This window comes from Maniola jurtina, chromosome 13 (assembly GCF_905333055.1).
Source record: "Maniola jurtina chromosome 13, ilManJurt1.1, whole genome shotgun sequence".
In the NCBI taxonomy this organism is placed as follows: Eukaryota; Metazoa; Arthropoda; class Insecta; order Lepidoptera; family Nymphalidae; genus Maniola; species Maniola jurtina.
The window spans coordinates 14,213,430-14,240,323 of NC_060041.1; the positions used below are offsets into that span (position 1 = coordinate 14,213,430).

Sequence of the window (26,894 nt, forward strand, 5' to 3'; positions counted from 1 at the left end):
ACGGATTTGGCTGAAATTTGGAATGGAGATAGATAATATCCTGGATTAGCACATAGGCTACTTTTTATCCCGGAAAATCCAAGAGTTCCCACGGGATTTCTAAAAACCTAAATCCACGCGGGCGAAGCTGCGGGCATCAGCTAGTATTCATATGAAATTGGAACTACGATTGTATGAAACGAGTGACGGAGAGAGCCCTCTTAAGTATGTAGGGGTGTATAAAGTGTTGTTATGTTAAGCTACTTTTTTAGTAAGCATATCGAAATTGAATCATAAATCCTTTTTTAATTTATTTTATGGATTTAATATCCATAAAGTAAATTAAAGGAGAGTCTAAATTATTAATAAATAATACGTCAATTATTTTGCATATATAATTTTATTATGTTATGTATTGGCGACAGGTTTATATTAACATTTCCGATGACAAATGATTATAATGATAAAATGATCAGTATTGTTATGTAAATTTTTATTTTAGTGTTAGAAAAAGTTAAAGGTTCAAGCTTAATTATAACTGACTAGCGACCCGCCCCGGCTTCGCACGGGTGGACATTTATTTTTTCTATTTTCCGGGATACAATATAGCCTATACGGATTCGGAAGAATCCTTCTAAGACCTAAGTAATGGTAAAAGAAATTTTGAAATCGGTCCAGTAGTTTTTGAGCCTATTCAATACAAACATACAAAAATACAAAGGTTTCCTCTTTATAATATTATAGTATAGATTGAAGCCCCCGTCTTTGTCGGCATCCAATGCCACCTATAGCACAGAACAGCTTAATACTTACGAGTAGATTTAAAGTACCTATGATGCTAATTGCTAAATAGGTAATCTATGACAGATTATATAGGATTGATTAATAATTTCAGCCATAACTCAATCAGTCAGTGTATCTGTATATTATAGTTATTAAACCAATAATATACAACTAGTCAAACGATCAATTTATCTGTTTATATAAATAGATTTATAAACATAATTAAAATCTTAGGAACCAATAACTAAAAATAATTAATAAAACCATAAATTTCTTCCTACGTTTATATAACCACATTCTCACCGCATTCCAAATATTATATCTACCCATATATGGTAAACCACATCAGTTTATATTATGTTATCACAGCATGTATTGGGTATTCCCTATACATAGTTAACAGAAGTTCCGGTTTAGACTATATGTTTTTATAACCATCTCAATTTTAACATAAGTACATATTTTTTGCGGAATTTACCAAGACGCGTTAGTAAATTGCCTATAAATAAAGGTTGATTGGATATAAATATTTCACAACATTCCTAACCAGTAGTACCTACTTCTGTTATCTACCAATTAAACACCTTTGACGATTCATTAAGCTTCTAAAAGCCTTAATGACCTATCAATAAATCCATACTTCATTATATAATATGAAATTCAGAACAAGCAGGCATTAAGCCATTCTCCACCACGCTCGCCAAGTGCTAATTGGCAGACTTCACACACCTTTGAGAAGATTATGGAGAACTCTCAAGTATCCAGGTTTCTTTAGAATGTTTTCTTTCACAGTCTAGTCTAACAGAAAAGTTAGACTTATGTGTCCCTAAAAAGCAACCTTGCACGGAACTCTTACTGAGATTTTTTTTGTCTCAATATTTCTGTAATTTTTTGACAACCACTTGGAATTATTGCTTTGTATCTGTTTAAAGTCAGATTTTGTCAAACTGTGATCTCAGAAATAGCTTAGAATTTAGATGCATAGGTTCCTGCGTAGGCGCGAGAGCATTGAAAGTGATGATGTAAGAGACGAAGCGCGTAGGCTTGTTGCCACTTCGCTTTGACTCATTTGCGCCGCGTCGCGCTAAACATGGCGAGCGAAATTACTCTTTTATTATCTTTTATTTCTGGTATATAAAAGAAGATAATTATTTTAGACATGGGTGTGTGTTTTTGCACAAAACAGCCGTGGGAGTAAGCTGTTTTAGGACATCTGAATATTGAAACTGCCTGTAGTCTATAGTTGAAAGTCGTTTAAATAAAAATAAAATAGAAAAATTTTAAATAAAAATATTTCTATTTTATTCTATTTTATACGCTGAGGTGCGTTTATGAGGTTCATTCCCGTCTATAGTAGGTGAGAGAAAGCCTTAATGCGTCATTTAGACCCAGAAAACCAAGGGATTATCCTTACGTTGGTTTTATTTCATTTTTCTCCATCTTATAAATCCGTCAACAAGTTTAGTTTCAAAATCCGCTAAGACCATAGCATCTACAAAATGAACTAACTTCGAAATCACTGAAAAGCATAAAATAACTTTCAAATGACTTTTAAACTTATTTTCTCTAAACCAATGAAAACAAAATCAAACCTTAAGTAAGTATATCGTACTTAGGTGATAGGATTTGGGTTGTGTTAAATCCCGTGCGAACTCTTTAATTTTTCGGAATAAAAGCTACATCTGCACCAAATTTCATCAAAATCGGTTCAACAAATGAACCGTGAAAAGCCTCTTAGCCAGTCTGTAGTGTCATTTTTTATTTCGATTGTTACATAAAGTACCTCTATACTTCCTGTAATAAATTAGTGGGTACATGTTTTTTGTCACGTCATATATTTCCGGTAAATTCCACGATCAATTAGCCAATACCCAATACCTACATTTGTCTAAGCATCGTACGCAGGGTCCTTGGTTGAGGCCAGTAGGATATGTTTGTGTTTCGTATAATCTTCGACCTTATAGTAGTGCCATATTTACTGACATAACATAAAAAGACGTGATACATGCTACATCACGTGAAAATTCTGGTCAAGTGCGAGTCGGGCTCGCACATGCAGGGTTCCGTACCATCAAAATTTGATTAAAAATGGCAAATTTATAGCGGCACTAGAAATACACACTTTGTCCAAATTTCAACTCTCTATCTATTACGGTTCATGAGTTACAGTTGAGTGCTGACAGATAGACGGACGGACAAACAGTAGAAGCTTAGCAGTAGGGTCCCGTTCGCACGCTTCGAGTACGGAACCCAAAAAATAATAGACACATCTTGATTAGAATTTCGTGCGACGTACGCGCGTTGAACTCTTTTGTATGGAGATAGTTTTTCCCTGTAATTTCTCCATATGCTTACTCTCTCTCGCTTGGGTTTTTTTTTATGCATTTTGAGGCTTTACGGATTTTCAAACTCAAACTCAAATCATTTATTTGAAGTAGGTAGATACTATTGTACTCCTTTTGATGTGCAGAATTGTTAAATTTTTTACGTACGTACAAATTAATTACGTAAACTTAAAACTAAAGCTATGAGGGTTCCAAACGTGCCCAAGTCTGAGAAGAGCCCATAACAAACTCAGCCGGATATTCTTTTTACTATCACTACTTCACAAAATCACTAAACTTATTAAAACTTTCAAAGCTGTTATCATTTCCAAGCTTTCTTATCATTTACTATACGTCCATGTCATTTACTTAATCAGAAGGCTAAATTAAAAGGGAACAATAGTCCTACTAAATGACTCTTTTTATTTTTATCGCTACGACATATTACGTAAGGTCTAAAATACTCTAAATCTAAGTTCAAATATTATCCTCGAAGGTATTATTAATGGATAAGACAAGCAGACCTTGGCGCCCCACGCATTACTACAAACTTGTGACGGATGAATATGAATCACTAATTATTTGCAAATCTCTATAAGGTACCTCTTAGAAAGAGGGCCATATTTAGATTATTAAGTAGCTTATACCTGACCTCAATGGCGCCTTTAAGATGAATTAAGCAAACCACTGGCGCCGAGAATCGAAATGACTATCTGAGCTACTATTCTGGCCCTGAGTCTGAGAAAAGTTAGGAAAATTCCTTCTGACCCAGCCAGGAAGTGAACTTACGAGGAAACAGCTGACACTACTATACAATAGAATTCATTAATAATAATTTGGTTCACATAATGGGGAGTGCTCTGAGTGTTTGATTCCACCCTCCTTTTTCTAAAACCGCACCGCGCGCCACCACAAGCAATTTTATCCTCACCACCTGGGTGCCTAATGCACTTCGACCGCCCATCTTGTCAGACCCTTTTTTCCACGCATATGCAAACTGTGGAATCAACTCCCACGGGCGGTGTTCCCCCTCGATTACAACATGGGGTTATTCAACACCAACAAACTCCTGAAAGGCCGGTAACGCATCGGCGGTACCTCTGGTGCTGCAAATGTTCATGGGCGGCGGTAATCACTTAACATCAGGTGATCTGCCTGCTCGTTTGCTCGCTATTTTATTATTTTAAAAAAAATACTTTTGAAAAGAACTTCTGCAATCGTAGGTGAGAAAGATATTATTTTGTGGTTAAATAATGTTCCATAAGATATTTGTTTTTTTTTTTACTTTAAGTATGTAAAATAATAACTTCTGTCTTCTTCTATTGTACATATTGATTTTTATGTACACAAAGAGACACGATCCATGTTTTTAGTTATTTTATATAGTTAAACTCGAGGAAAATTTATGTTTAAACTGCCAGACAAGCAGACTGATTAAACACCCAAATCAACAAGTCAAATTCAACTTTATTACTGAAGAGTCAAAGATCAAAGCCGATTAACACTGAGATTACGCACAAAAATGTCATATACATACATTATGTATTGACAAACTTTATTTTGCGTATTCCGAAGCGGAAAACATTCAATTAACAACTTTATAGTGTATGTGATAAAGTATATTATATATTTCAAGAAGGGTATAACGTATTTGGTTAATTAGTATTGAAATATACGTCCTTGAACTATACCACTACACATCGTTATTTAATGTTTGAATTTTTTTGAAATAACCTCAACAATGTGAACAAAAAACTATAAATATACGTACAGAACTGGTTTTTGGGTAAAATTGAGTTTTCTATAACCTTTGACACCGTTGAACATTATCTATTGGCATTTCCTTATATAAAAGGGATCATTAGACAAAATATAGTTTTTTTTGATTTAGGTAGAAACTTTTAAAAGTTGAATTAATTTTACATTTAATTGAATCAAGAAAAGTCATACCTAAGTTTAATATGAATTTTCAGGTAAAAACCTGCCTTGAATCTTACTAACTTAAAAGAATTGCGTATGTGTAGGACTAAGTAAACATTTATTAATATAATAGGTAACTTAGTAGGTATAGCTGTAAGAATGTAAATCGACATCGACACATTAACGTCAAAGTATTCAGAGTATGATAGATCTAAGGTATACTACTGTAAGGTTTGAACAATGAGGGGAAAACATGAATTTTAAGTGACAAAAATTCCTTGGGAACTAACTACATAATATATAGAAACCAATCCTTAATCAATTTTTTCGAACAATTAAATAACCTCGATTTTCTTATTGTTACAGATTTAAACATGAAACCACTGCTACGGACAGTGGTGGCGTTAAGCCTTCTACTGAGCATTCACGCACTCCCCGAGAACATCGAAGACGTCAAAGAACTGCCCCAATCCAAAGAGCCAGTAGTAGAGGCTGAGGAATCCGACACGCAAGCGCGCGTGGAACGATGCACGACCTGCACTAACACGATAAAAGTTAAATCGCCTTCCAAAGAGATCCTTGCAGCGCTTACCGCGTTGCCCGGCGCTCAAATCCACACCCAGCAGTCTTTCCAAGGCTGCTCGACAGACAAGGGGTGTGCAGGCATCAAAGTCAAAGATGGTAACATCATCGAGCGGTACGGCAATGTAAACGCCTTTAACGCGGCGGCAGCAGCTGACTTGAACAAGGAATTCACCTTCCACACAGCTGAAGCTCTCAGTGATCTTTTCAGTGCCAGTTTAGCCAGCGGTGGCACCCCACCTTTCTGGTGGATGAACCAGGATTCCCCCTTCAAGACCAGCGCCGGTGGAAACTTCGAAAAGTTCAGCAAATCTGAAAGCGCCAGTTTCTCGAGCGGAGCCAATGCAGCCAATATCGGAGCTGCAGCCTTAAATCTGGCTGCTAATCCATTTTTAAACGGAGAGTTATCTAAAGGACTGGGTGCCGCTAGTGTTGGAGCAGGCGCTGGTATCAAACCTACAGCCTTCCAATCATCATCAGCCTTTGAATCAGCATACACTTCCTCAAGCAATGGAGAAGTAGATTTATCCAAAAACCCGTTCCTAAACGGTGGATTTAAGGCTGGACAAGCCGTTGGATTCCAAGGTGCAGCGAACTCACAAACCCTCGGTGCGGGCAGCGCGGCAAACACAGGCTTTGGTGCGAGTGGTTACAACGCTGGGTTTGGTGCTGGAGGCAAAGTATCCACAGGATACATCGGCTCCTCTCCCAGCCCATTCGCGACTACCTCTGGTTCAAAGATCAACTTGATCCAAAGCGAGAAAGCCAACGAATTCGATTTCGAACAACAGCAGCAGACTCAACAGAATATCGACGAGATTTTCCAGAGTTCCAGCAATGTGGGGTTAGACGTTGCTGGTGGGGACTTGCAGCAGGCCTGCGTGGGTCAGGGGTACGTGTGTGCTCTGAAGCCCCAGTGCGCCAACGGCATCGTCATCACAAGCTTTGCTGTCCTTCTTCAGGCTAAACCTAAGGTGAGTGACTTTTAAACATCTATCTATATAGGGTATGTTTAAAACAAGAGTGAATAGAGATCTTCTAGGTAAACGCGTCCCATCTTAGGTCACATCATCACTTTCCATCAGATATAATTATTGTGGTCAAGCGTTTGACCACAAATTGAAGCCTATAATGAAAAAAAAACATGCTATTAATGACTATGTTGTACTTTCAAAAATCAAATGAACGTTTTAATTAACAAAACTTCAACAAACGTACTGCTATAATTTTTTCCTCATTTTATCAATCAATTGCCTTTTAAAATGTCTAAAGAGTAAAGACCTCTCTTAACAATGACTTTATAATTTTTTTTAACTTGTTATATTTTTTGCGGCCGCTATAACTATAAACATAAAATATAATTGATCGTATCTATACAATTTAAACTTAGTAAGATGTTATCTTGAAAGAGATCCTCTTTAGATAACCCTTGCTCTTTATTAATAAGCGTCAGATACTTGAAAATACTTAAACGAGTTTTAAACATTAAAATCAGCCTACCATTATATTATTTACTTACGCTTAGATAAACACCGTTGAAATAGGAATATTATATTTTATTAATAACCAAATGATGCCCGCGACTCTATCCGCATGGATTTAGGGGTTTTAAAAATCCGTAAGCTACCTCTGTACCAAAATTCATATAAATCGGTTAAACGGATAGTCCCTTTTAAGATTCCCATAGGAAGTCTCGATTTTCCGGGATAAAAAGTATCCTATGACCGTCCCCGGGATGTAAGCTTACTCGGTACCTTTCATTAAAATCGGTTCTGCGGTTGAGCTGTGAAAACGTAGCAGAGAGACAAACAGATAGACGCACTTTCGCATTTACAATATTAGTATGGCTCCAATTTTACATACTCGCACTTATTACGAGCAAAGTCGAGGGTGCAAACTAGTTGCAGCCAAACGACCTTTCTCAGGTGTGGCTGACATTTGAAGACTGTGATGCATGACCTTTGCATTCAAAATGGCATTTTTTATTATTACACCATGTCAAGGAAGGTCGGGAGGCGATTATAGTCTTAACATTCTAACACCTATTGTTATGTTCGATTAGATAATTGGTAATTGGTGCGTGGTTTGTTTGAAGATACAAGGCTAACAAGCCTACTGGTTTCTTTTACTGCTTTCAGTTATGCGTAGCTCGGAAAAGCCTTTTTTAGGGTTCCGTAGTCAACAAGGAACCTTTATAATTTCGTCATGCCCGTCTATCTATCTATCCGCCTGTCCACGACATAAATCAGAGACTCTCTTTGGAGATTCTTGGTCTGGTCTGGTGGAAGGCTACGGCCATGGCTAGTTATCACCCAAAACGCAATGCCGTGCCGCCAATCTGCCTATTGGCAGATTGCCGTTGGGTAGCGTTCTGGTATAATAACGTGTAGAAACCAAAAAAAACCGGTATACCCTTTCCAAGTGAACCCGTTTCCATCTTAAACTGCATCATCAATTATTACCAGGTGAGATAGCAGTAAAGGGCTAACTTATATCTGAACAAATAAATAAAAGTTCTAGTAAATAAAATGTTTACAAGAAAAGGTACTTTTAGCTTACATTGCCACTTTAGAAATGACAAAAATGTACTTCACGTCGGAGTCTCTAATTACAAATATCGTGTAGGTCGTAGACCATACCTAGTTTCTTACAAACAGACTTGTGGTTTCAACTATTTATTTTGACGAGTCGAGTTACTAAATAGCTCTACAAAACTAATATGTTACTAAACATTAACTAGTAGCGAGCTATGTACAGCTAGTTACCAAATAGTTTAGAAATAACTATTGGAAATAACTATTCTATATTTATAAATGAGATACCAAATGCCAAATAATTAAAAAATATGTGTTTTCATTACACATTGTAGATACGAGTAGCTAGTGGTTAGAACGTCCGCCTCCTAATCGGAGGTCGGGGGTTCGATCCCAGGCACGCACCACTAACTTTTCAGTTATGTGCGTTTTAAGCAATTAAATATCACTTGCTTTAACGGTGAAGGAAAACATCGTGAAGAAACCTGCATACCTGAGAGTTTTCCGTAAAATTCTCATAGGTTTGAGAAGTCTGTCAACCCGCACTTGGCCAGCGTGGTAGACCAAATGCCAAATGCTTCTCATTATAAGAGGAGTGCTTAGTAGTGGCTGGTACTGGGTTGACATAGTGATGTTAATTATTTAAAATGATACCCGGCGACTTCGTCCGCGAGGATTTAGGTTCTTATAATCGCGCGACAACTCTTTGATTTTCCAGGATAAAACGTAGCCTCTTTGTTAAGTCAAGGTATAAGCTATCTTCCATTTTAACCAAATCCGCCCAATAGTTTTGGCGCGAAAGAGTAGGTAACACACACACGCACACACACACACACAAACGTTCGCTTTTATAATATTAGCGTGATATTTGTTATATTATACCCTTGTTTCATTAACCAATCATAGGTTTCCAAACGTTATTTCCCAGTGTCCACTCAAGAACACAAAGGGACATTTACTTTGTTTGCGCAAATCCTCTGCGCACGCCAGTAACACGGTGATTAACTAGCTACTTGTAGCATGATCTTGAGTAAATAAATATTTATATTATAATTTCTGAGGCTCGAGACAAGTACCTATTACTGAATCGTAGGTTTCCAAACTTTATATTTTTTCCTATTGGACACTTAGGAAATAGATGCTTAGACACGAGTAATTATTAAGTTATAGGCTACGTAGGCTAAGCTATTGATCTCTACTTAATAAAACAAAATTAGTTTGCGACTGCACAAATTTCAAACCCCTATTTTACCTCCTTAGGACTGAATTTTCAAAAATCATTTCTTATCGGAGTCCCACACACACACACACACACACACACACACACACACATATACACACACGCACATATACACACACACACACCCCGGAAAAAACGTGGTCAACTTCGTTGTTTCCGCAGGGACGCGTAAAAGCATTTCCCAGCAAAAAAATGACTACTTTATAAGAGCTATCTTTAGCATATTATCACACTAATATTATAAAGGAGAAAGTTTGTATGTGTGTGTGTGTGTGTGTGTGTGTGTGTGTGTGTGTGTGTGTGTGTGTGTGTATGTTTGTTACTCCTTCACGCAAAAACTACTGGACGGATTGGGCTGAAATTTAGAATGGAGATAGATTATACCCTGGATTAGCACATAGGCTACTTTTTATCCCGGAAAATCAAAGAGTTCCCACGGGAATTTTAAAAAACCTACATCCACACGAACGAAGTCGCGGGTATCAGCTAGTTATTTTATATTATTCTCATACCTTTTAGCTCAACCCGTCCAGTAGCTTGAGCTATGTGTTTGAATCAGTCAGTCAAACAGTCACCTTTTCCTTTTATATATTTAAATGCTTATCTCAAAAAGTGAGTTTTTCTTTATCGAACTATCTAAATTACATACTACCTACCAAAAGCAGCATCCTGTTTAGGTTTAGCCTTGGCATTTACATAAATGGTTGTCCATCTGTCTGTGCGTCTGTTCGCAAAAGCCATTTATAATACTACAATACTGACTAACGAGTTAGATCTATTATTATTATCGACCTCTACTCTGTGGCCTTTTAGGCCTGGTATCCACCTAAGCGGAAGGCGACCTGTACAGTCAACCAATCAGATTTTAAAAGACGACGTGAATTTTTCACGTCATCTTAATCTGATTGGTTGACTGAACACATCTCTCCTGTCCGCTTAGGTGGATACCGGGCCTTAAGAGGGGTCTCTCCGTCACTCGCTGCATACAAACTCTCTCATTGGAACACTAACCAATCATACTCAATGGAATTTTGTAGAAACTTTCCGAGAACTAATATCTATGCCTGTGGTTTTCCAGATTTCCGTTAAATTCGGTTAATTCGGTTTCAAAGTTACGCGGTTTTAAAAATTCACATACAAATCTTTGAGCCCCTGTAATTTTAACACTAAGTACATATTTTTAGAAAAATCTAAATCACCACAGGCACAGATATTAGTTTCTAGAATATGTCTGCAAAATTACATGGACTTTGGTTGCTTAATATCCAAATGAAATTGGGGCTACGATTGTATGGAGTAAGTGACGTAGAGAGCCCTGTTAAACGGGAGGGTCCTGGGTTCGCTTCCTAATTGGTTGAATTTTGATACTTATTTATAGCTATGATGGTGCCCACCACTTCATCCGTGGCCATTTAGGTTTTTAAAAATCTTGCCTAGAAACTTTTGGATTTTCTGGGATGAAAAGTAGTTTTTTATTCTGCTTACGTTATTGTTTATTTTGTTAGGTTAAAAATTTGGTTTTTCTTCTATTTACTTAGGTTATAATGGGGCTGACATGTACATAGGTATAAAATCCCTTAAATAAATAAAGGAGGGAAAAAATATTAACATAGGCAAGAAAATTGCACAACATTACATTTCAAAATGATGGTCTTTACATTTGAAACTTATGTATCTATCTACCCAGTGAAGTGATTAATTTAATAGCTGTACTATCATCGATTTAAGTACGATGCTCAAATCATTGGTAGATAAGCATTAAATGTTTTAGGCGTGATGACACTAATAGTCAACAAAGACGAGCATTTACATACCGGTTGGCTTTGGAACAAATGACTGATCATAATTATAATTAACGTAAAATACTGAATTTCAACAAGAGACCATAGAATTTCCTAGCATCCATGTAACTTTGTAAGTTTTTAACTACCCGACTACGGCAAAGCTAAAGGGAAGGGATTTTCGCAGTCTATGTTTGTATGTAGGTTTGTATTTATGTGTGTTCCCCCGTAGCGCCTAAACTACTGAGCCGATTTTGATGAATGAGGTGTCAATCGATTCGTCATTATAAATTTATAAAAAAAAGAGTCAAGGCCAGCGTGGTAGTCTATGGCCATAGTCTGCCACGCTGGCCCAATGGCGGATTGCCAGACACACACATTTCGAGAACATTGTGGAAAACTCCTAAGCAAGTAGGTTTCCTCGCGATGTCTTCCTTCGCCGATAAAACAAGTGATATTTAATTGCTTAAAACGTACATAACTCAAAAAGTTAGAGGTGCGTGCTCGGAACCGAACCCCTAACTTCCCGAACAGAAGGCGGACGTCTTTACCACTAAGCTATTACTGCTTTTTTACCTACAGCGGTGAGATTGGCATTCTAGAACTTTGGGACCCCAAAGGGACCTCAAAGTCTATCGGGTTTTCGAACTATGTGCAATGCCCATTGCCACTTCAACCTATCAACGTAAATAGCATATATTAAATTCCAATAAAGTGGATAAGTAAGTGTTATTTCATTGTTTTAGCAAGAATGCTCGATGCGTGACCCGGCGACGAACGGGTTTGGGCACTCGGGTTCCTCTTAAGAGTAACATTGAGGACTGTGCGTGGCGCAATCCAGTACCCCGCACCGAGTATCGTTGACAGAAAAAAAAATTCTTTTAGTTAGGTACAACAGCAAGGCGTTAGTCGACTACAAAGACCACTACAAAGTATAAAAATGATTTTTCTCCGCACCTAAGTATCTATTTCGTAGTGAGTTTCATGAACTAGTTTCATTTGTTTCACTTTTTGCGATTTTATTCATCAAATTGAACGTCTATACTCTATCCACGGAGATAAGTTAGTATAGGGATCTCTCTGTTACATAATCCCATTCAAAATGACAAACGAACCTATGTTGGTCTATGAGAAATTGGTTCATTTGTGATTTTTTGTTGCCACTCAAAATGGTTTTTTATCTATGTCATTTGTATGGGATCACGTAACAGAGAGAGCGCTCTACTAACTTCTCTCCGTGGTTAAAGTATAGTATCTATCTAAGATTTGGTACCTTCGAAGCCTCAATTGCTGATGGACGAGAATGATCTTAGAAATAAACTGAAATCAAAGTGATTTTAGGTTTATACTTTACTAGCTGATACCCGCGACTTCGTTCGCGTGGATGTAGGTTTTTTAACATTCCCGTGGGAACTCTTTGATTTTCCGGGAACACACACACACACATACAAACTTTCTCCTTTATAATATTAGTGTGATTTATTACAATACCCAATAATTATTGTATTTATTCACTTTTCTTTAAAAAAAATGCTGTGGTAAAATCTAAACTTCTTTGAATTCGATTAATATTTGTTTCTTTGCTAACGCTACCTCCAAGATGAATACATCATAATCGAATAATAGATCTTAATGTGTCGTACCTTTTAACGGATATAATCTGAAACTACAATAACTAACTAATACATTATGACACAGCTATGCATGATTTAGTAGACACTTGAGTCTTGCCATTTTCACAGTAATTGTACGTTTCATATTATGTTGTAGTATACCTGATTATGCTATACGCAATCTGTAAACTAAACCTAAAGTGCAGGTCAAAAATATTTTGTATTCCTGAGGAACTACCTTCTGCAATACAGGTCTTTCCTTGAGGGTAGGAAACTCATACTTGTTGTATCTAAGTTCAATAAATTATTATTACAATTATATAATAATACCTAAATTAATTTTAACAGACAAGAATTCGCCATTAAATTACCATCAGCCCTCCAATTACGGCAAATCTGTATCAATCACCGCTACAGATTCAATTGTTGTGGTTGGCTAAAATGGTATTTTTGCTGCAACAATGCATTTTAGCCAATAGCGTGAGTGTTGGCCAACCAAAATTGCTATCGTTACATTGAAGCTGTCAAATTACGGCGAAAGAGGCTTCGGGAGTAGCTTAGACCTTTTTCTTAGACGGAAGTAATGTTCATACGCCACTTCCACTGTAAATAGCCGACAAACAGAGCAGCTGTTTTGAGACAGCCTTTTGTTATTATAGTGGTATCAAGTGGTTAGCGCCATAGATTAATAGCTCTATTTGTTACTTTCCTACAATATGATACGATAAAAAACTTTTGCCGACTTATTTTCAATAATGAAATACCTGGCATAATTTAACTTCAACTGCGCATAGTTATTTCGGAAAATTAAAAAAAAATTGAATTTTTTTGCTAACCGTATCCTGCATTATTTATTGAACACGTATAAATCCTTTGTCAAGCGTAACTAAATACTAAAGTCACACTTTAACTGCCTTTGAAGTGTTAAAAGTTAAAACACCTAGGTATGCTATTCAACTCTAAATGCTAGCTTATTCTAGTATACTAGTACCTACTAGTATTATTTAACTACAAGCTGATAACCGCGACTTTGTCTGTGACTAATTGAGAAAAAGAAATTTGAAAGTATGAAAAAGGGGTTTGGGTAAAATTGGTGCCTTTTTTTAGGATAGCGGCCACCGATAAAACTGATATTTTATGAAAGAGCAGCAAAAAACAAACAAAAAATATTACGTAACATATATAGCTAACTCACATCGGGGCAGAGATATTCCATCTTTAATATGTTAAATTCCATTGATTACACCCAATGTCTTTTTGTAATTGTTTGCACTAAAAGCAATAAAAAGTGCTTTCTTTTGACTCACAAGCAATGGCCACACCAAAATGCATCGTCATCATCATCACTATCGACCGATAGATGCCCACTGCTGGACATAGGTCTCTCGATAGGGCTTCCACTCGCCACGATCTTGCGCCATCCGAATCCAGTGGCTTCCTGTGACTCGTTTGATGTTGTCTGTCCACTTAGTGGCGGAGTTAGGGGAGGGAGGGGGAAGAGGGGGGTACAATTTCGAGTGCAGGGCTCTTAACAATTACTGGATGGGACGGGACATGAGCATTAGACATGATTTTAGTTCGTCTTCCTCACGTTCATTTATGGACCCACCTATACTTGGATATAACACTTCAGCACTTAGATATACCATTAGCCGTTTCGGTGTCTCTGTAGCGACCTTAAGACAGCCCTAGTTTCTACCAAATTGAAGGCTCATAGTCCACAAACGGTAAGCAAAGTGGTCGATTATGCTCTTCAGTCTTCTGTATAACCCTTTTCTTTTACGTAGGGAAATACTCATGGATACCACCGCACTCGGGGAGGTGGTACCGACTAATACCCCACGTTTTTCCGTCATGGTCGTTATTACTGGGCACAGGGACATGAACGTATTCAACTGCAACCCAGCTAACGGCACCCACTTTGGTGTCCCAAGTCTCGCTCTGGGACTAAAAGGGATCCCAAACGCACAGTATAAGACTCACCGGAAACACGGGCTTGTTTTCCAACTCAAAAACCTACTCTCCCGTGGGAAATAGACTCCCCGTGCCTATTACCCGTAGGTCCTATTCAAGGGGGCAAGCAACATTCATGCGCAGCTCTCCTGCGCCCGATTCTCCAGCAGCGCATGGAATAAGAGTTCTCGGCTTCCTCTCTAATCCTCTCCGCTGCCTCCTTGTGCGTCATTAATTCCTCGCTAAAGGAGACCATCGCTTTCTAAACCCTCTCACTGTCCACCATGGATTCAGCCACGACATAAGCGCCACCAGCAATTGGCGTGGCGTCTATGCCGGGCACTTTGTCAGCGTATACTGTGCTGTGTCTAAAGCACTACCACAATGGTGGCAATTCTCTCAGGGCTCTCTTCGCACCACCTTGCTCAGGTATTTCCCAAAGCACCCGTGCCCCGTAAGAACCTGTGCAAGGTGGAACGTGAGTGCTTCGTGCTTCCTCTTCGCCCACTCCTCAAGGATAGGACGGATCACCTCAATTGTCTTGTGACCGGCTGTGGGTGACTCGAGCCTGCTCTGCCAATAGAAGAAGAGCTTGGTCTGAGCTAATCGCTGCCACCCATATATTTCCATCGGAGTCGGTTGTTCCTCCAGTAAAGGGCCTCCACCCTCCTCTAGTACATACTAGCCAGTGTCATAGCGTCCAGGTCCCATGGTGGGGTCCTAGCCAAGACACAGGATGCCTAGTAGAATATGGTTCGATATATTCTTTCCTGCATTCTATATAACCTGCCGTATCGGGTGGGTGTGATCTATTGTACTGAAGCCTATTCAGAATCCGGCTTGTTCGGTAGGCTGGCAGTCATCAAAACTACGAGCGAGACGATTCGTGATGACTTTCAAACTTACAGACATACCTCAGCAGCGAGATGGGTCTATAATTCTTCAACAATACCTTATCTCCCTTTTTAAAGAATAGAACCACTACGCTTCTGTACCACGCCTCTGGCATTATGGCGACGTGAATGGCGGGATTACACAAACGCTGAAAGACTTTATGTACTGCTTTTCCATCCGTTTTCAGTAGTTCTGCTGTGATTCCGTCATCACCTGGTGCCTTGTTGTTCTTGAGTTGCTTGAGAGCCATACTAATCTCATAAAGGCTGACGTCCGGGACATTTTCGGTGTAGCGTCGGGTCAATTTGGCTCTGGGATCTCTAGCCAAATCTTTAACAAGCTTTTGTGTAGTGGTTTAGAACTGTCCATAGAACGTCTCCCAAAATACTAATGGAGGAGCACCGTGCTTACAGCTCAGCCAATCACAGCGCAGGGTTCGTCTACCTACGGTCAGCGCACGGTGGGCAAATGCTCGAAGTTTTAAGTCCCGAATTCAGTCCCATCATTCTTTGGTAGATTATTTTGACGATTCAAAAGCACTTGTAAAAGTTTAATTGAATAAAAATAATTTGAATTTGAATTTGAATTTGAATTTGAGAAGAATTTACTTTGTTTAGGTATATAGCCTAGAGATTACAGGGACTGCGTGCTCTCATCATCATCATCATCATCATTATCAACCAATAGAGGTCACTGCTTGATATAGGTTCTTGTAGGGACTTCCACACGGTAAGGTCTTGCGCCACGCGAATTCAGAGGTTCTCTGAGGCTCGTTTGATGTCTTTTGTCCTCCAAGTCTTTGGTCTTTTTAGCTCAAAATAAGATCATTTTATATTTATAGATCCTATTCATTGTCATATCTACATATTTAAAGATATTATTCAGTTAGAAAGTGAATTTGAAATCGGTATTCATGGTTCGAGTTTAATTTTTCAAATTCAAATATCTCAGCCCCGATGTCACTTAGAGCAATATTATTTGTTGTCATTACAATGTTTAAAGTAGCACTATAAAATAACACTAATACCATCAGTGGCCGCAACATAAAAAAAAGGCACCACTGCTCCATACAAAGTTACCCAAACCCCTTTATCAATTTAGGCATAACCGACAGTTTCTAAATCCCATCAGTTTTGGTGGTCAGGGCTCCTGCAGCATCAGGATTGAGGAGTTGGAATCCAAAGTTTTCTATGGGATAATGTCGCAAAGTTTCTGTACCGATTAAAAAAAATTACGCAAATCGGTTCAGAAATCTCGGAGATTTCGGAGTACATAGGTAGAGTCTCCTTTTTTGAAAGTCAGTTAAAAAGTAGCCTATGTTTCCATGAAGGTCCCGTCAAAATAGGTTCAGCCGTCCTAAAGATTAGCCCGTTCAAACAGATAGACATCAGATATACACTACAGACACTTCAATTTTATTTATTACTAGCTGATGCCCGCAGCTTCGCCCGCATGGATTGGTCAGATCCCCTGCAGCATCAGGATTGAGGAGTTGGACTCCAAATTTTTTCTGAAACAATGTCGCAAAGTTCCTCTATCGATTAAAAAAGAAATAACGCAAATCGGTTCAGAAATCTCGGAGATTTCGGTGTACATAGGTAGAAAAACACAACTTCCTTTTTGACAGTCGGTTAAAAAAGTAGCCTATGTTACTCCCTGGTCAATTCTCTACTTGTCTGTGAAAATCCCGTCAAAATCGGTTCAGCCGTTCCGAAGATTAGCCTTTTCAAACAGACAGACAGACAGACAGACGGACAGACAGACAGACAAAAATTTTAAAAACGTGTGATTCAGTTATAGTATCGTTCAAATAACCATATGACCTTAATATGCTGTAGTTATTACGAAATTACAGACAGACACTCCAATTTTATTTATTAGTATAGATAAGTATAGAATGATAATATTATGTAGGTAGGCTAGACCGGATGGATTGAGAACTTTTCGGATTTATGTACGTTTCAAACAATAAAATATTGACAATAACTAGTTTAAAATATTTTTAAACCTTACCTAGTGATATCAAACACGAGACTCATTAAAACAATTACTTAGCAAGTTCATGTACTTATGTAACTAACGAACAACAAAAACTCGAATAACTGACTTAATTCACAATCAATCTCATACAAAAAATGTTTCAAGAAAATTATTCAATGTACAATGAACGGATTCCCACGGCGTATAATTTAAATAATTATTGTTTGTATAATTCTAGTTAGCATCTTAAAATAACTTTTATCTCTCACGTGAAGGATTATGTTGACTGTTTATACCTACAGGCACATAGCCCCATGTTATAAAAGTATTTACAATTCCGTCAGAGCAACTATTTCAAAAAAATACAATGAAAATCTGATTTTTCTCAGCCCAAAACCACTATTAAACAGCCTACAAGTGTAAATTAAAAATTTATAACACCCCCGACAAGTGAAGGTAACTAGAAAAGAGCTGATAACTTTCAAACGGCTGAAACGATTTTTTTAGATTAAGTATAGCTAAGAACACTCTCGATCAAGCCACCTTTCAAACAAAAAAAAAACTAAATTAAAATCAGTTCATTAGTTTAGGAGCTACGATGCCACAGACAGATACACAGATTACAGATACTCAGATACACACGTCAAACTTATAACACCCCTCTTTTTGGGTCGGGGGTTAAAAATTTAGCTCTTACCTAACAAATCTATACTTATTATCTACATCTAGACTATTATAATACGAGTATAAAGAAGTAAAGTTTGTAAGTTTGTTTTTAAGGTTAATCTGTGGAACTACCGAACCGATTTTGAAAATTCTTTCACCAGTAGAAAGCTTCACTATCCTGAAATAACTTAGGCTATAAATTGTATAGGCATGTGCCGTGGACGTCACGGCCAAAAACTAGTAAAGCATCACAAAAAAAATGAAAATGGTTACCAAGTAAGCTTTTCGTGAACCTCCTCCGAGAAACATTATAGATGAGTGAAAGTTTTAATAATATCGTTACAGACGGTAATAATAATGTGGTTATGACGTCATGCCTTTTATTCGTAGGGTGCACGTTCAATTTAGAAACCTATAACTTTTTGGAAATATCTGCATTTAAAGCAATTATATGCTTTAACGGTAAAGGAAAACTTTGTGAGGAAATCTGCATGTTTGAAAGTTCTCCATAATTAAGTAAATAAGGTCTAAAAGGTGTCTGAAGTCTGCCAATTCACACTTGGCCAGCATGGTGGACTATGAGCTAAACCCTTCTCATTCTGAGAGAAGATCTGACCCGAGGTAGTGAGCCGAGCGCGGTGATGAGTCATTTTAAGGATTCCGTACCTCAAAAGGAAAAACGGAACCCTTATAGGATCACTTTGTCTGTCTGTCTGTCCGTCGTGTCTTTCAAGAAACTTCCCGGATCGTACAAAATATCGGAAAAAATACCCGAGTACAGAACCCTCGGTGCATGAGTCTGACTCTTGGCCGGTTTGTTTTGGTTAAACCCAGCAGCGATGGCTTGCATTTAGGTATTTTAAACTATAGATATGGTAAAAACCTATTCTCAGAGATCTGCATAATTATGCAAATGGATTTACTTGCATAGGTACCAACTAAGTATACAAAAAAATACCTAATTAAGTTTTAATTCAGTGCAAATAAATCAAAAAAGAGAATCAGTCAATTACGACTTAATTTGCTAAGTGCTTGGAAAACATTGATTGAATCATGAAAACGGGATAATTAATGATTTAATCGATTCTGCAGAATTCTTCATTTACACTGTATGTAACTATTAATGTGGGAAAGAAAAATAATAAATGTATTATCTACAAATGAATGGACGAGTGATCTGTAAATTCTGATTTCAGTTGAAAAGAGGCAAATGTTTTTGATAAGGGAATGATAATAATTAACGAAATATAATTATCATTTTGAAAACTAATCAAATTTTTTTTAAAAAAGCTTACACATTCGAAATTATTATTAAGTACCCTACGTACCTGCTTAAATTATTGTATTTACATGGTTTATTTATCTACGTATGAATTTGTTGTTTCAGGGATCGTAACTTTCAAAATTAATGTAATTTTACTATATTAATTGTTGTCGGGCATGAATAATCTATACTAATAAATAAAATTGGAGTGTCTGTCTGTAGTTTCGAAATAACTACCTCATATTAAGCTCATATTGTTATTTGAACGATACCAACACCGAATCACACGTTTTTAAAATTTTTGTCTGTCTGTCTGTCTGTCTGTCTGTCTGTCTGTTTGAAAAGGCTAATCTTGGGAACGGCTGAACCGATTTTGACGGGATTTTCACCGACAAGTAGAGAATTTATCAGGGAGTAACATAGGCTACTTTTTTAACCGACTTTCAAAAAGGGAGTTGTGTTTTTCTACCTATGTACACCGAAATCTCCGAGATTTCTGAACCGATTTGCGTCATTTTTTTTTTAATCGATAGAGGAACTTTGCGACATTGTTTCATAAAAAATTTGGAGTCCAACTCCTCAATCCTGATGCTGCAGGGGATCTGACCAATCCACGCGGGCGAAGCTGCGGGCATCAGCTAGTGAAGAAATAAATCGGTAATTGGCTTAGTTCTAGATCTATTACAACATACAATAAAATAATCTGCGTAATACGTTTGTATGGAGAAGCGCTTATGACCTTAAGGTTTAACATTGACTTGCAAAATGAGAGTCCCAAGGATTAAGTATAAATATTAATTATAGGTTAAATGCTAGGTCGAAGATTGCAAACGGTAGGTATGTAGGCCAAGACTATGTGTGTGCGTCTTTCACCGATAAAATCCCCAAGTCACGACTGATTTACATGATCTTAAAACCGTTGGCAAATGTCTAGTATTGCAATCTTCGAATTTACATACACACTTGAGTTTTAAAACTGCCATCTCTAATAATGATACCTATTGATATATACCTACTGTATAGATCAATGATTGGCATATATTATTATAAAAACTAATAATGATCTTCTGACGCGATGGCGATGGTTGGACATATTTTACGATGTGAGAAAGAAAACAGTGCTGTGTTCTGATAGTATAGAGTGTTGGTGAAAGGTGACTTGCTAACTAACCGAAACAGCACCTAAAGGAGGAGGCTTTGAGGCAGACCTTAGAGGGCAGTATTTTTAAGGCGCTCCAAAGCTAATCAAACTCCATGAAATTTATAAATACGTTCTATCTAGGAACTAATACATAGGTGCGTCGGTGATTTTCCAATTTTCGTTAAAATATTCAGTTTCAAAGTTACACGGACTTAAGAATTTGCATACAAATCTTTAAACAGGTGTAACTTTAAAACGGGTTATTTTTACGCAAAACTGGCAAACCATAGACATAGACATTCGTTTCTCAAACGTGTGTATAAAATTAAATTAAGTTTGATTGGTTATATTCAAATAAGAACCAATATACCTTTGTAATTTGTATCTGTGGAGCGACTGACGGAGAGACTGTTGTTAAAAGAGTAAGATTTTCATGTAGAGGGCATGGGAAACTAAGTTCCACGGGGAAATGAAACTTTATGTACAGTCAGTCAGTCAGCAAAAAAGTAGGTTCGCACCCACAATTACAAGCGACTATGGAAGGGTTCAAACCTAGCGTTGTGACTGTACCTATTGCCATTATTCCACCTTACCTTAATATTCCCAAGATTTATAAGGAAGTAGCTAGAAGCGCGCTGCGCTATTATTCCAAGAAAACCTCATTGGATTGGGGTTCTATCTTCAAAAAAACCGGCCAAGTGCGAGTCAAACACGCGCACTGAGGGTTCCGTACTCGGGTATTTTTTTCAACATTTTGCACGATAAATCAAAATCTATTACATAAAAATAAATAAAAGTCTGTTTTAGAATGTACAGGTAAAGCCCTTTGATATGATACCCCACTTGGTATAGTTATCTTATTTTGAAAATTGAAACACATTTTTTTTTTAATGATGTAACCACAAATCTGCGGTTTTCAGATTTATTCCTGTACTTGGCTATAAGACCTACCTACCTGCCAAATTTCATGATTCTAGGTCAACGGGAAGTATCCTATAGGTTTTTTGACAGACAGGCAGACAACAAAGTGATCCTAAAAGGGTTCCGTTTTTCCTTTTGAGGTACGGAACCCTAAAAAATGAGGAATTTATGCAGAGAATACTGTAGAGAAAGTAGGTAATAACCCCCAACATCATAGTGTAAGAATAATCGTTATCAGTTTGTTTCACAAATATTACCATAAGCCTGTGTGATTGTTATCGGCTTGGACCGCAGACTGTTCCCAGTTTTCCGGATTTGCATTCATTATAATATTCAGTAGGTGTCTACATCGTCATTCCGTTTATCAGAAGTGACAGGGTATTTATTACATAAGGAATTTCACAGAATTACCTACTAAAAGAATAATAATAAATGATAATAATAATCATGAAGATGATAAACTTCTTTTTATTCCCTCGTAGAATTTAGGGCTGCAACAATTGTTTTCCATGTCTTTCGTCTCTGGCTACTGCCTTGACAATGTCCAACGAGAGTCCTACTCTTTTTTCTCTTCTTCAATGGACCATCTCCACCTCTTAGCTCCTGCTAACTTCGCTCACTTCTTTATATTCTTCTTTTTCTATGAGATGATGATGATGAAATGAGAACCACTCTTATAACTTCTGATATTTTTAGGAGTAGAAATCGGTTTTATTAGTTTTTGAACATCCTGTTAACATTAAGGATGTACCAACTTATTAAAGTACATGCAAATCCCATGCGGCCTATTTGATCTATAAATGGCTGCCATTTATGGATTTATCTATCGTTCATTGAATTTATCTACGAAATCAAAGGGTATGTCAATATAAATTAACTAATCGCGCTATAATGTATGTATGTCGCCGATATTTGCATAGGTCAGTAAATAGCAGGACTTAACGAGACAGCTTTTGAACGAAGATGGATTTTGCCGAAGTTTATTTTAATGTATGTCAGTAATTTTACGTAGAATTCCGTGGCGCCACCCGAACTGGGGTTTCGGCTGAAAATACCAGCGCTGTATGTTTTTAACCCCCGACCCAAAAAGAGGGGTGTTTTAAGTTTGACGTGTGTATCTGTCTATCTGTGTATCTCTGTATCTGTGTATCTGTCTGTGGCATCGTAGCCGATTTTAATTTAGTTTTTTTTGAAAGGTGGCTTGATCGAGAGCGTTCTTAGCTATAATCCAAGAAAATTGGTTCAGCCGCTTTTTTTTATTCATTATAGGTAAGCGCTTGACCACAATCACACCTAATGGAAAGTGATGATGTGGTCTAAGATGGGACGTTTGAAAGTTATCAGCTCTTTTCTAGTTTTTACTGTAACCTTCACTTGTCAGAGGTGTTATAAATTTTTAATTTACACTTGTTTAATATGTAAGGCATACAGCATCCATGCTGAGTCGGGAACTTTTTAACCGACTTCCAAAAAAGGAGGAGGTTCTCAATTCGTCGGGATCTTTTTTTTTTATTTTTTTTTTTATTTTTTATGTATGTTCCCCGATTACTCAAAGACCCCTGGACCGATTTGGAAATTTTTTTTTTTGTTTGAAAGGGTATACTGTGCAGGTGGTCCCATATAAATTAGGTGAAGATCTGATGAATATCTTCGGAGATGGAGAACAGAACTCCTCAATGGATAAGAGCAAATTGCTCGCGATCACTGTAATAGCTTAGTAAACAGTAGGGTTTTAACTGGGCATAGCATATTATAGTACAGTGGGGCCACTAAAAATTGTGAAATAAAAAATTTTCAAAAGAAAAATAAAACCGACTTCAAAAACCAAAAACACTAAAAAGTAGAAAATAATTTTTGTTTAGCTACACATGTAATGTACCTAGGTATGAAGTCGGGCGAGCTTCACTCTTGGATTTCTAATTTTGTTTTAATATGCTCGCTCGACTTCATACCTAGGTACATTACATGTGTAGCTAAACAAAAATTATTTTCTACTTTTTAGTGTTTTTGGTTTTTGAAGTCGGTTTTATTTTTCTTTTGAAATTTTTTTCGGTTTGTGCTACACATGACACAGTTTATTCCGGCACTTCTTCTGCTTGAGGTCTTTTGACTTTAATGCTCAAGTATTAGAGGCGTCGGGCTAACCTAACCCGTAGGTATAACTGGTAATAATATGTAGCACAACTTTCAAAAAATATTTTTTTTTCTGTCTTTCTATCCTTATATGTCTAGGAGTATTGTACACCTTCCCCCAAAGTTGACATTCTTTGATATTTTAATAGCAGTGACTATTCTTTGAGACTAGATGATTTTTGAAATACTAGCTGATGCCCACAACTTGGTTCGCGTGGATTTAGGTTTTAAAAATCCCGTGGGAACTGTTTGATTTACCGGAATAGAAAGTAACCTATGTCACTCTACAGCTCTTTAACTATGCCCATGCAAAAACCGAACCGTTGCTCCGTTGCGTCATGATCGAAGAACTAACCAACAAACAAACACACTGTCGAATTTATAATATGGGTAGTGATATATGTCATTGGTATTTGTATAGGTCAGTAAATAACGAGACAGCTTTTGAACGAAGATGGATTTTGCTGAAGTTTAGTAAATGTCCGGGATTATTTGTTAGTCTCTGCACGCTGGTCTCGTGCAGATAATGAGGTCCTAGGTTTGATTCCCGGGTTGGGTCAAACAGTTTGTTAGGTATTAGATTTTTCTGTTAAGAAATTTATAGCTACTAGCCCGAAAGTTGGCGGTGTTGCACCTCCGTGCCTCGGAGAGCATGTAAAGCCGTCGGCCTTGCGCGTGATCTCTCTCCGGTTGTGTCAGATTTCCGTTCCATCGGGCTATGAGAGTGAGAGAATTTAGAGAGTGCACCAGTGATTGCGCACGATGCCTGTGCACTATAACATCTCCCGCGCAGTTGGCTAATCTCCATGGAGAATGGCCGCCGTGGTCGAAATTGGGTCAGGAGGGCATTATAATTACTTGTTTTTGTCTAATTCAGTAGATATTATCATAGAAAGAAGAGGCGCCTCGCCTTGAGTTCGATTACCTGTTTAGTCAATCACTGGTATGTTTCATCACCTTAATTAACGACCTCCATGTAAGTAGTACCTAATACCCAGTACGGGTCACTCCAAACAAAAATTTTTGCGACTAGGTAGTTCACGACAGGTCGAGATGGCAATCGGGGTATGAGGCGGGCCCCGCACACCCGCACGTCACCCGCGCTCGCCCGCATCAGGTTAACGCGGGGGCTGTGCGGGTGTGTGGGGCGTTTTCACCTCGATTGCCATCTCGACCTGTCGCGTACTATAGGTACAACTCATTTTTGCTAACAACTTGATGTCCACCGTCATACAATTTCGACAGCTTCATAATACACGATTTTTATTTGCGTATTCTATAAGTAAATATTCAGTTCTATAGGTATTAATTTAATTGAAGTAGTCGACGAGTAGATCTTCATAATGTACAGTTAGCATTTATCGTTAGTCAGACATCATTCTTTACTCGCGTTTGCAAAGATTTTATTCATAACTTTTGCATGTTAGCACATAATAAGTGGATTTTCCAGATCCATGTAGGTACTTTCCCTACTTATAGACTTCCTACCGAAAAGAACCAGCAAGAAACTCGGCGGTTGCTCGTTCCAAGGATTAGATTTACAACATTATGAAATGTAAAGCGATTGCAATTCCGCGCATTGCTGTGCGAGTGAGCTGCAAATCAAACCCACGCTCTTTATAACCCCCGACCCAAAAAGAGGGGTGTTATAAGTTTGACGTGTGTATCTGTGTATCTGTCTGTGGCATCGTAGCTCCTAAACTAATGAACCGATTTTAATTTAGTTTTTTTTTGTTTGAAAGGTGGCTTGATCGAGATTGTTCTTAGCTATAATCCAAGAAAATCGGTTCAGCCGTTTGAAAGTTATCAGCTGTTTTCTAGTTACTGTAACCTTCACTTGTCAGGGGTGTTATAAATTTTTAATTTACCCTTGTATCATTTACATAATCGTCGATTGTGTAATATACTTTTTCAGAAGCATAATTTAGTTAATTTTTTAAACTTATTAAATCCCATGAAACGGAAGTTAAAAGAAATTTCTTTTGTTACAGAAACAATACTGCAACCTCCTAACCGAGGTGTGCTGCAAAATTGAGGTAGCCGCCCTGGCTACCAACCTCGGAGTAGGATCCGGGTTCGCCGCCCAAGGAGTCAACGCCTTTAACGCCCAGAAAGGATCTTCCTATGGAGCCCAATCGAACTTTGCAAAGGGCACAACTCAAAGCGGTTTTGGTGAGTACACTGAATTTAAACTTAATATCATATGATAAACGTCCATTGCTTGACATAGGTATCAAAACTCAACCTCAAAACTTAAAATCATTAATTCAAAACTAGCTGATGCCCGCGACTTCGTCCGCGTGGATTTAGGTTTTTCGAAATCCCGTGGGAACTCTTTGGTTTTCCGGGATAAAAAGTAGCCTATGTGCTAATCCAGGATATTATCTATCTCCATTCCGAATTTCAGCCAAAACCGTCCGGTAGTTTTTGCGTGAAGGAGTAACAAACATACACACACACACACACATACAAACTTTCGATTAAAAAAGAAATGACCCAAATCGGTTCAGAAATCTCGGAGATTTCGGTGTACATAGGTCGAAAAACACAACTCCCTTTTTGAAAGTCGGTTAAAAAAGTAGCCTATGTTACTCCCTGGTCAATTCTCTACTTGACTGTGAAAATCCCGTCAAAATCGGTTCAGCCGCTCCCAAGATTAGCCTTTTCAAACAGACAGACAGACAGACAGACAGAAATTTTAAAAACGTGTGATTCGGTTATAGTATCGTTCAATCGTTCAAATAACCATATGACCTTAATATGCGGTAGTTATTTCGAAATTACAGACAGACACTCCAATTTTATTTATTAGTATATAGATAGGTACTGCTTGTTAGATTTGTAAGCTGATTTAGTGGCGATAATTAGTTACGTAAACTTAAAACTAAAGCTACGAGGGTTCCAATGCGCCCAGGTCTAAGAAGAGCCCACAACAAACTCGGAGATTTGTATCCTGTAGGGACTCCCACATGCCCCGGTCTTACGCCGCCTGAATCCAGCGGCTCCCTGCGACTCATTTGATATCATCTGTGGGGAAGTCTTCCAACACTGCGCTTTTCGGCACGAGGTCTCTAATCTAGCACCCTGGGACCCCAACGTTTACCGGATTTTTTAACCGACTTCCAAAAAAGGAGGAGGTTCTCAATTCGTCGGAATCTTTTTTTTTTATTTTTTATTTTTTATGTA

General features: G+C 37.8%; 2 protein-coding genes across 16 annotated transcripts in view; both read left to right on the forward strand.

The window, feature by feature from the left end:
- The window catches only part of LOC123871244 (uncharacterized protein C1orf198 homolog), a 504,106-nt gene that overhangs the window by 474,998 nt on the left and 2,214 nt on the right, over window positions 1-26,894 (forward strand). The gene's annotated exons all lie outside the window — the stretch shown is intronic.
- Window positions 1-26,894, forward strand: part of LOC123871224 — a 69,411-nt gene that overhangs the window by 13,942 nt on the left and 28,575 nt on the right. For 14 of the 15 annotated variants that reach the window (XM_045914880.1, XM_045914893.1, XM_045914889.1 and 11 more), the window contains exons 2-3: window positions 5,373-6,562; window positions 25,700-25,880. In XM_045914880.1, the coding sequence (XP_045770836.1) occupies window positions 5,381-6,562; window positions 25,700-25,880 (1,363 nt within the window). In that variant the 5' untranslated portion in view covers window positions 5,373-5,380. The remainder of the gene's footprint in view (window positions 1-5,372; window positions 6,563-25,699; window positions 25,881-26,894) is intronic. The other variant, XM_045914882.1, reaches the window with a different exon arrangement.